At 42.3% G+C, this 11,099-nt stretch overlaps 2 protein-coding genes across 2 annotated transcripts; one reads left to right on the top strand and one right to left on the bottom strand.

Annotated features, from left to right (window-relative positions):
• The first annotated feature begins 249 nt into the window (after positions 1–249).
• Positions 250–4,898, top strand: LOC308102015 (macrophage mannose receptor 1-like). Its single transcript, XM_080451590.1, has 5 exons — positions 250–306; positions 1,425–1,463; positions 2,314–2,733; positions 3,129–3,494; positions 4,659–4,898. Exons 2-5 carry the CDS (start codon positions 1,427–1,429, stop codon positions 4,661–4,663), a joined length of 828 nt encoding a protein of 275 aa, XP_080307716.1. The 5' UTR covers positions 250–306; positions 1,425–1,426; the 3' UTR covers positions 4,664–4,898.
• Positions 4,897–11,016, bottom strand: ltb4r (leukotriene B4 receptor). Its single transcript, XM_080451589.1, has 4 exons — positions 10,871–11,016; positions 9,558–10,158; positions 6,764–7,037; positions 4,897–6,218 (listed from the first exon to the last, which is right to left on the bottom strand). Exons 2-4 carry the CDS (start codon positions 10,073–10,075, stop codon positions 5,805–5,807), a joined length of 1,206 nt encoding a protein of 401 aa, XP_080307715.1. The 5' UTR covers positions 10,076–10,158; positions 10,871–11,016; the 3' UTR covers positions 4,897–5,804.
• Between the last annotated feature and the right edge of the window lie 83 nt (positions 11,017–11,099).

Genomic DNA, 11,099 nt, shown 5'->3' with positions numbered 1-11,099 from the left:
AGAAAACTAGCAGCCTGAGTTCCCAGGAAGTAGAATTGAGACCAACTGGGCTCTGTGCTGATTTGGCTATGGCATACAAGAAATACAAATACTTATTTGTGTGCAGTGCAGTTAAAGGAGTAACAGAGAGATTACATTTTCATATGCAAATATGTTGCTCGGGGGAAAAAAGCGGGATGAATGCTGCCTTTCAGTGCATGCTAATACAGATAGAAGTGTACAGGTAGGTTACAGGTGAACCGTCATAATGTTGTGTGAGACAGAGTGAGACAGAACACAATAAGACACCTAACTTTCTGGCGGAAGGTAAGGATTCTAGGCGATGAACATGACATATAGTCTATTAAAACATTCTTAAAATAGACCAACTTAAGTGCCATAGGATATATTACTTTTGGGACAAATAGAATTAACATTTTTCTGTGTTGATAAAAAACATATTGAGATTTACATTGAGTTCACTTAGGTAGAAGTGAGTTGCACTTTCATGCCAATGTTCACTTAAGAGTAGCTGCCAAAGTTTTCCATGGGTCGATATTTTATTTCCATGTGTGGCTAGATATTTAATGATCTGCAGATTATTTTATCTAATGTGGTATACAGCGCGAGCCTGTCAATTGAGCCTTTCTGTTATTTACTTAAAGGTAGGGTAAGTGATATTTTTTGGTATATTATTGTTTTTGTTAAAAAGGTACTATATTCTGATAGTAATCATTGCTACAGAGTGTTTGTTCGGTCACAGGGGTCTCTCCAGCTGTTTAGTAAACAGAATATAGTACATTTTCAGGTATAGGTGACACAATTTAAGCCAATCAGGAGAGAGCACTGAAAATGCATTTTCTGTTTAATAAAGAGCTGGAGAGACATGGGAGACTCCTTTTACTGAACAAACACTCTATAGCAATGAGTACTATCAGAATATAGAGCTATTCAACACTTATTTTAACCAAAGTAAATCACTTACCCTACCTGTAATTGTGATTATGAACACAGTATAGTAAATGTAACAGTTAAATACTATATAGTAAAGCATTATTGGACATCAGGAAAACACAGCAACAAAAACACCTGCAAAAAAAGAAAAAGAAAAATGTCTTGTCAGAAAAATTGTATTTATTGTATGTGAATTCAACAGCAATGAAACACCTTGCTTATTTAGTTTATTTACGTGTGAGTATATTAATTTATTTTAATTTGGTTTGATGTATCGTTTTTCCATTCACATTTGATGTGGTATACGAGCCTGTGAATTGAGCCTTTCTGTTATTTAGTTATTTTTTATTATTAAAAACACAGTAAACGTAACAGTTCAATCACTCTGTAAAGAATTGGACAGCAGGAAAAGACAGCAATAGAAATAAAATATTTGCAAAATAGTCATCAGTAAAAATGCCTTCTCTATTCATTGTATGTGAATTCAACAGCAATGAAATACCTTGTTGGCCTACTCCTGCTGGTCTCAGGTCAGTATCTTCGTTTGGTTATCGGGCAACCATTTATATTGTGACAACATTTTGTACATTCATATCAGACAGGGTTGCATTGTTGTTGTTGTCTCCGCCAGGCCGAAAGGCATGGCGAGAGAGTATGTTTTTCATCCTGTCCGTCCGTCCGTGTGTCCGTGTGTCCGTGTGTCCATCTGTCTGTGAACAGCTAATCTCCGGCACTGTTGGCCCGGTCGCTGTGAAACTGTGCACATACACTCCCTGGATCCCAATTCAGAACCTCTGCCCCAAATTTCTCACATGGGCCTGTTATAGCGCCACCAGGAGGCCGATTTGTGCTAAACACATTTTCTGATATTACTCCCACAGATTTTGTCCAAACATCACGCAAATCATTACACAGTAATCTCTATAGTCATGTGATCAAGATGGAAGTGTCCGATATTTCATATTCCATCCTGATTGGCTAATATTGGCTTCCAAAGTTTGCAGGATAGGTCCGTTTGAACAAAATGCCTCAAATCATGAACGCAAAGTACGATTTCCGTGAAATTTTGCATGCACATTCCCACTAGGCCGAGGAAGAAATGCCACCCTTTTCACATTGGCCTATTATAGCGCCACCAGGAGGCCACAATAACCTACCTGACCTGGCGGAGACCTGTGCTCCGAGGAGCACTTTTTCTAGTTGTTGTTGTTGTTGTTGTTAATATTATTATTTCATATTATCATTATTATTGTATGTATGAATAGTATTAGCCGACTGTTATTTCACAGGGCTGCGCTATGTTAGATGAAAATAAGAATAATATCCACAACTGGACTGTAAACTTTTTGCTTGTTTGTCTATCTTGCTTGTTGAAAACAGGTATCAGTGGTGCACTGTGTGAAGACAGAATTCGTCAGTACCATCTTGTTAATGAGAAAAAGAACTGGACTGATGCCCAGTGCTACTGCAGAGAAATGTTTGACGACTTGGCCACAGTTGAAGATGAGAAAGAAAACGATGATATTATTAACATGTTAACATCTGATACATACAACGGGCTGGGTTTGTCATGGATCTGGATAGGTTTACAAAGGGATGATGACAGTCTGAAGTGGACTTGGTCTGATGGTAGTAATTTTCGTTTTCAACATTGGCAGGATGGCGAGGGGAGTAATGAAAAAGAGAAATGTGTAGAAGCCAGATTCACTGGAGTCGACAAATACAACACTGAATTCAATGGAGTGTGGAATGACAACGATTGTGTGACGCTGAGACCATTTCTGTGCCAGAATAACACTCGTAGGTTCCAGCAACATTAATTGTGTAATACATTTCTATTGTTATGCTCTAATGTGCGTCTACTAATATGCACCTGCAAACTAACTATGCTTTAATGCAATAAAAAAGGTATTCACTCATTAAGGCTTAATTGATAGTCTGTCGTATGACCACTCAACAAAAATGTATAATATTTTCAACATAAATAAGTATTGACAGTATTGTGTGTGTGTGTGTGTGTGTGTGTGTGTGTGTGTGTGTGTGTGTGTGTGTGTGTGTGTGTGTGTGTGTGTGTGTGTGTGTGTGTGTGTGTGTGTGTGTGTGTGTGTGTGTGTGTGTGTGTGTGTGTGTGTGTGTGTGTGTGTGTGTGTGTGTGTGTGTGTGTGTGTGTGTGTGTGTCCTTCTGTCTTCTATAGTTGACTGTCCACCATTAGTCTTGGTCAAAGAAAACAAGACCTGGGCAGAGGCAGTCAACTACTGCAGGGAACACCACTATGAGCTGGTCTCCATCAACGATGAGGACATGCTGAGATGTGTGCAGAAGAAAGCCCAGAGCGCAACCACTCCCCATGTGTGGCTGGGCCTGCACTTCACCTGCACTCTGGACTTCTGGTACTGGCTCAGTGGCGTGTCCTACAGCTGCCAAGACGGGCCCTGGGGCAATGAGCCCCCGGCCCCGAAGGAAAGTTGTGGGACGAGTGCAGCGATGGAGAAAGGATGTCCCTATGATTGGGACAACATGAACACCAGTGACACACTCAACTTCATCTGCGAGGGTGGCGGTGAGTTAAGGCGTTCATGGATCCTCCTCTACGTTTGCTGTGTGTCTGCCTATTGCAGAACTACACATGTCTACACAACTGTACATGTCAACACTTAAAAGAAAAGAAAAAGACAAAAGAAACACGACATAGAAGATTTGTTTTGTTAAAAAGTTCCAAAATTATTCCAAATTGTTCAACATTTTTCATGATTTGTCTAAACCTTTTCTAAAACAGCCGTTCCACAATTTCTCAACGCGTTGCATAGCGAAGCGTTGTGAGCTTGTAGATCGGCTATTTTCGAATAGACAAAGAATAAAATATGGTTAAAGTGGTTAAACTGGTGAGGGTGGGGACAGCTCTGATGTGAGCTGGGAGTGAGTTCCACAGTGAGGGGGTGGCCGCCGAGAAGGCGCTGTTGTTCGCTTGGTTGTCTTGCGGGTGGTCTTGCAGGAGGGGACCCCCTGGGGACCCCCTGGAACTCCCTCAAGGACCCTGGATGTCCCCTGACCCCACTTTGAGAACCACTGGCCTACAGTATGTGACATGAAAGCACAGACAGAACTTGTGGTGCTTCCCCCTAACCAACACTTGCTGTTACTGTAGGGTTATGTGCACCTCTGCCCCAATACGTAACCCAGTGTAATATGCACAGTAACACAAGGCAAATCATAACATACAGTAAGTATACATAGTATATGACTCTGGCAGGAGGTGATGCTGCTTTTTATACACACACAATAATAGCCTATATTGGTTCTTCCGTTGTTCTTTGGGGTGGTTGAGGTGCTAGCTGTAAAAAATAATCTAATGGTATAACACCATTTGACAAAGGTGCTACAGTATATAGGCCTACTGTGCGCCTTGCCATATAGCACCAAAATAGGTTCCCCTATGATTACATGCCAAAGACATGCCATTTATTTTTAGTTATGTAGAATCATCATACTGTAGCTATTGAATTGAAGAGTTTGGTCCCAAAACGAATTTCAACAAACTGAAAACAATTGCTCGATGACGAAATGGGCAACCACAAACTACAATTAAATGTTTTGCTTTTGAACAATTTTGAAGGTGACACAAGCCTTGTATAAGCTATACTCTACTAGTTAGCGTTAAACTATACATGATGAGGTTATAGAATTAACAAACTGGATGTTCTTTTTTCTTTCCATTTTTTGACAGATTGAGAACCATGGTGATGACCGCTGCAGCCAACATTGCAGCTTCAAATTAATATTCACATTAATATACTATTGTTACATTTATTATCTTTCATCAATTACTTTCAGCCTCCCATTAATGTTTGACATAATCACTCTTTGTACACTTTGTGTACACTTTAAAAAGATTTTTGTTTTGTACTGTACTATTTACTATAATTTACATTCAGTGTTCCAAAAAGGAAAATAAAGACAGATTGTGTGCACCAATTGCATGTTTTATGTTCCTGTTTGAGGTAAACCCCAATCTCGAACAGAGATTTAGTACAGAGATGAGATATGCTTTGACGTTATGCGTACCTATCACCATGGTGATTGTTACCAAACAGGGGAAGGGAGGATTCCTTTGTGAAATTTTGTTAATGCAATGTCCCCTGCTACGTCGGTGTCACTGTTAAATATATATTTTAAGAAATTGGTTTGAGCATTGCATTAACGTGTGTTTTAATTATCCTCTTAGCTAATACAAATTCTATTCAAATGTGGGGCTTTACCCACTTATTGTAGTTCATTCACTGAGGTCCCCCAGGGATCTGTACGTGGCTCACTCCTTTTGTCTGTCTTCCTAAAATCTCTTCACCGAAAATAGCCTACCTACAACCTGACAACGCCCCAAGATGGGGAGCTTGTAGAATTGTTATTTTTTGTCGAATGTTCACCTATTTTCGCACAATGTTTGCCTATTATGACATGCCCTGAATTTAGGGACAGTAGGGTCCATGTTGTCAACAGCATTGCATTCATGTGCCAAACTGTTTTCACAACTGAGGAAACTCTCGAACAAAAACCAACAACAGGCTTAAAAACATTACACCCAATACACAGCTATACACAAGCTGACTTCCTTGTGAGCTTGTGCAACCCAAACCTACATCCTTTTAGAACTGACGACACACTGCACATTTCCATGAAACACTGATAACTGATATGGCTTTTTACAGAACATTTACATACATTTAAATACAGCAGTTGCCTGCAGTTATGTATTGCAGAAATGTGGCATTATGTAACTCCTCTAGCATATTTTCACTACTCTACATACAGTACATAGCCTTGTGCTGCAGCATATGTTTGGTACTTTAAACACTCTTTAAAAGCACAATCACCATTAGCATCGCTCATCGATGCAAGCCATGGTCATTAGTTCTGAACCAGCCTTTTTGGCCTCGGCGCCCTGACTGTCAGCGTTGCTGCATCCTACGTCTTTGTGTTTGGGCCTGAACGGCTTCCCCAGCATGGTGGACAGCGAGCGAAGTGCTGATCCTTCGTCCGGCACAGAAGCGCTGCGGCTGCTGGTGCGTGTCCCGCGCGAGGACATCGAAGCGTTCCTAGATTCTGAGTAGGTCGCCTCGAAAAGCCGGCCCATGAAGCTGAGGCCCGCCTGGCGGATGTGCGAGCTGCCGGCGAACACGTAGAGCACGGGGTTGATGGCACTGCTGAAGAAGGCGAAGGCTGTGACGTTGGGCCGGGCCGTCTCAGCAGCAGCGACCAACGTGGTACTGCCATGCAGAAGGCCTACCATCTGGAGACGAAATGACAGCACACAATATCAGCTTTGTTGTCCACCTATGGAAACTTAATGACCTTTGGCTTCACTGTGGTGAAATAAAAAAAAGTAAAAAATAAGTAAAACCCTGAAAAGATTTTGTAAATACACAATCAAACATCAGAAGACTGAGGCAGTATAGTTTCACACTTTAACCTCAATTTTTTTTTTTTTTATAAAAGTAGGCTATTGAGCTCCACATGAGGTCCACATAATAAATAATATGTTGAATAGAATTTGCTAAAATAAAAACGGGGGTGCAAAAAGAGTGGGCTCCTCACCAAGTACATTTTGAGAGAAAAAGACACATTCTTGAAAAAAATATAATTATAAAACAAACTGTGGGAACTATATTTAATACGGTAACCGTCGGCACCAATACAGTACCTACTAAAGCCTTCTTATATTTTGTTTCAGTGCGACGTGTTATATGAACTTGTGGATCTGCTATATTTGCATGACGTGAATGACCTGAGGTGAGGTGGCTGTATTTTTCTAAAGACAAATACAAAAAAAGATACCTCTATGGTGTTGATGATGTGGTAAGGCAGCCAGAACAGGGCAAAGGTACCAATGATGAGGAGGATGAGACGGTTGCCCCGCCCTTTGCGCTGGAACATGGCACTGCGGAGACGGTAGATGACGAAGGAGTAGCAGACAGTGATGATGGTGAAGGGCAGCAGGAAAGCCATGAACGTCTCAAACAGGTACTGAAAAATACGATGACCCGTGCTGGTCCAGGACTGATCACAGAGGTTCAAGGTGATGTTTTTGTGTATATAGGGTTGCACCAGGCTGTGAATAAAACAAATAACAACTAGAAAAAGTGCTCCTCGGAGCACAGGTCTCCGCCAGGTCAGGTAGGTTATATTTGCCTCCTGGTGGCGCTATAATAGGCCAATTTGAAAAGGGTGCCATTTTTTCCTAGGCCGTGCACAGCAATCGAACACTGCATTCGTGATTTGAGGCATTTTGTTCTATAAATGTGTTTTGCTAAATTTGACCTGCTGGTGGCGCTATAACAGGCCAATGTTAAAAGGGTGGCATTTCTTCCTCAACATAGTGTGAATGTGTGTGGAAAGTTTCACAGCAATCAGACGCTGCGTCCATGATTTGCGGCATTTTGTTCAAAACGAGGCACTACTGCAAACTTTAGTTGTTAATCTTAGCCAATCAGGATGGAATATGAAAAATCTAACAGATCCGTGTTGATCAAATTACTATAGAGATCACGTGTACCGATTTGCGTGAAATTTGGATAAAATGGGAATGAGTAATATAAAGATATGTGTTTTACATAAGTCGGCCTCTTGGTGGCGCTATAAAAGGCAGATGTGAAAAATGCAGGGCAAAGGTTTTTCCTTGGCCTCTAGGGAGTGCGCATACAAAGTTTTGCACAGATCGGTGCAGTTCTAGGTAAAAACATGAATCGGCCTGTTATAGCGCCACCATGAGGCTGATTTGAAAATCTTCAAGTAGCATTTCTTCCTCGGCCTAGTGGGAATGTCGGTGCAAAATGTCACGGAAATTGCATGCTGTGTTCATGTTTTCAGGCATTTTGTTCAACACGGAGCACTTCTGCCAACCTTGGAAGCCATTTTGAGCCAATCAGGATGCAATATGAAAAATCTGGAAAATCTGTTTTGTTTAATGACTATAGAGATACTGTGTACCGATTTGCGTGACGTTTGGACTAAATCTGTAGGAGTAGTGTCAAAAAATGAGTTTTGCAAAAAGCGGCCTCCTGGTGGCGCTATAACAGGGCCATGTGAAACATTTGGGGCAAAGGTTCTGAATTGGCATCCAGGGAGTGTGTGTGCACAGTTTCGCTGCGATCAAGCCAGCGGTGCAGGAGATTAGCTGTTCACAGACGGACACACACACGGACGGACACACACACACACACACGGACGGACGGACAGGGGGCAAAACTCTCTCGCCATGCCTTTCGGCCTGGCGGAGACAATAACACACACACACACACGCACGCACGCACGCACGCACGCACGCACGCACGCACGCACGCACGCACACACACACATTTTCAGGATAAGGATAAGATGCACTTATTGAAATCAAACAGCCACATGTTTATAATGGTATTAATACACTTTATTTGTATAGCACCTTTCATGACATCAAATCTAGCTCAAAGTGCTTTACAGAGCAAGGCCTGTGCTCCTCGGAGCACAGGTCTCTGCCAGGCTATAAAAGGCAGAAGTGAAAAATGCAGGGCAGAGGTTTTTCCTTGGCCTGGGAGTGTGCGTGCAAAGCGTCACGCCGATCGGTCCAGTTATAGGTAAAAACGTGAATTGAGGCGCTCGGGTGGCGCAGTGGTAAAGTCCACCACCACGGAGGTCGTGGGTTCGAATCCACCGTGGTGCATCCGGCTTTGTCAGGCGTGTCTATATGAACACAATTGGCCGGTATTTTGGGGAGGGAAGCTGGGCGGGGAGGGTTAAATAATTTAACCCTCCCCGCCCGGCTTCCCTCCCCGAAGGATTACGTGCAATGACCACTTGCACGGCACCTGTCAGCGGGGAGTGTTGGGCGGGAGGAGTAGGACGAAGGCTCTACGTCCTCCCGGTGGGGGTGTAGTGACAACACAGAAATGTGTGTGAGGAGAAATCAAATTGGGGAGGAAAAGGGGAGAAAAAAATGTATTGGCTACTCTAAATAAAAATAAAAACATTGAAAAATGTTGGGTGGCATTTCTTCCTTTACCTATAAGTGGCAATGTGCGTGCAAACTAAGTTTCACAGCAATCGCACGCTGTGTTCAGGATTTGAGGCATTTTGTTCAAAACAGACCACTCCTGCAACTTTCGAAGCCAATCTTAGCCAATCAGGATGGAATATGAAAAATAAATCTGAAAGACCTGTTTGGTTTAATGACTATAGAGATACTGTGTGCCGATTTGCGTGATGTTTGAACAAAATCTGTAGAAGTAATATAAAAAAATGTTTTAGCAAAAAACGGCATCCTGGCGGCGCTAACAATCCGATCTGAAAGATTTGGGGCAGAGGTTCTGCTCTGGCATCCAGGGAGTGTGCGTGCACAGTTTTGCTGCGATCGGCACCGGAGATTAGATGTTCACACACACACGCACGCACACACACACACACACACACACACACACACACACACACACACACACACACACACATACACACACATACACACAATATCAAACACTCATCCATCCACCCACCTGCTGACCTGCTTGCAGAAAGTCAAAGGCATCTTTACTCAATTTATGAGTAAAGATTTGTCAATTTACCCCCCACAAACAAACGAGCTTGCGCGATACCTCACCTGCGGTAGAAGGGCATGGGCAGTGACAGGATGAAGGCCATCAGCCAAACTATCAGTAAGATAATCATCAGTGAGCGTTTTGTGCGCATCCTCTGGGAAATATACGGCCGCATGACAGCCAGACAGCGGTCTGCACTCATCAGGCAGATCAGGTAGATGGACACATACATGTTCACACTGGACAGGTAGTGGACCAGCTTGCACACGGCCGGACCAAACTCCCAGCCTCGTGACGTTACCCCCGACAGGTAGCGTATAAACAGCGGGGCACTGAGCAGAACCAAAGCGTCCGCCGCAGCCAGGTTGAGGACCAACAGACAGGTGACCGACTTCTTCTTCACCCGACACCACACCGACCACACCACGAACAGGTTACCGGGGAAACCGAGGACGAATGCCAGGCTCAGGATGCCGATGCCAACCTGCGCTGTAAGTGGGATGGATGGAGGTGAGGCAGCAGGTCGGACTGTGCTTGGAAGGAATGAACTGGAGCCATCTGGGAAACTGGTGTTCGCCATCAGGAAGGTTACGGTGCGGATCTGAAGGGGATGTGATTTGTGAACAGGCTTATGATTGCCCTTTTTATGATAATAGCTCAGACCTTGGGAGGGAAAAAGACAGAGTTGATCAAACAGGATATGCAGTTTGTGTTGCGGAATCAAGACGAGTTGCACCATGTGTTTTCTTCACATTTATCAGTGGTTCTTCTCACTTGTTTAACTAGAATCAGAATTTTGTCCTACCATAACTTATACGAAACTACTACCACATCTGAGTAGTTGTTAAGGTTAGGGCTTTGGAACACCATAATGTAGGGCTATCATTTGGTTATTCAATGCAACAATCGTTTAGACATAAATAAATACATAAATAAATACATAGGCTACATAAATAAATAATAATAAATAAAACTACAGACCAGAAAGCATGAATTAATGTCCTATTCTGAATGTGTTTCAAATGGGGTTCAACTCTTAAAAACATAAGAAATGTTAATATAAAGTCAAAATGTTATGAAATATATTTATCACATTTTGGCAAGAAATTGTTAAATTCATCTATAAAATTCTTTACGGAGAGGCTAAGGCTTGAATTATGTCCCCCCAAAAAATCTCTTAAAAGTGCATAAAATCATTAAATCCCATATAAATCACATATTATATAAATCAATTTATATGATCAACTGAAATAGACAACATATGAAATAGCCTACAAAGTCACGAAACAAAATTTAACAACTGGACTAAGCATAAATGATAAATCCATACTCTGACTATCAAAATGTACCTCTTCTCATAGGCACTTATACTGACCTTTTGTCGCTGACCTCCCTTGTAAAATGACATGAAATGCAGTAAATTCACCCAAGATTCAGGTTCTTGTTAGATTCTTGCTAAAGCCATACTTGAACAGAGGGGAAACAAGATGACCTTGCCTAAGCTTTGTATTGAATAAGAGCAACAGAAATAAGAAGGGCACTTTCTCCTATGAAAACAATTGTGCAAGTGCACGGGCACACTTACTTTATGTGTGCACGTGCCT

This window comes from Gymnoscopelus braueri, assembly GCF_963280865.1.
Source record: "Gymnoscopelus braueri genome assembly, chromosome: 15".
Classification (NCBI taxonomy): Eukaryota; Metazoa; Chordata; class Actinopteri; order Myctophiformes; family Myctophidae; genus Gymnoscopelus; species Gymnoscopelus braueri.
This window is presented reverse-complemented; position numbering and strand designations above follow the sequence as displayed.

Excerpts from the sequence above, each read along its gene's own strand:
- LOC308102015 (XM_080451590.1), top strand. The coding sequence starts at position 1,427 with ATGAAATACCTTGTTGGCCTACTCCTGCTGGTCTCAG. Across the intron at positions 1,464-2,313 it reads CCTACTCCTGCTGGTCTCAG|GTATCAGTGGTGCACTGTGT; the intron begins GTCAGTATCTTC and ends TGTTGAAAACAG. Across the intron at positions 2,734-3,128 it reads TCTGTGCCAGAATAACACTC|TTGACTGTCCACCATTAGTC; the intron begins GTAGGTTCCAGC and ends TGTCTTCTATAG.
- ltb4r (XM_080451589.1), bottom strand. The coding sequence starts at position 10,075 with ATGGCGAACACCAGTTTCCCAGATGGCTCCAGTTCATTCCTTCCAAGC. Across the intron at positions 7,038-9,557 it reads CCCATGCCCTTCTACCGCAG|CCTGGTGCAACCCTATATAC; the intron begins GTGAGGTATCGC and ends TTTTATTCACAG. Across the intron at positions 6,219-6,763 it reads ACATCATCAACACCATAGAG|ATGGTAGGCCTTCTGCATGG; the intron begins GTATCTTTTTTT and ends TTTCGTCTCCAG.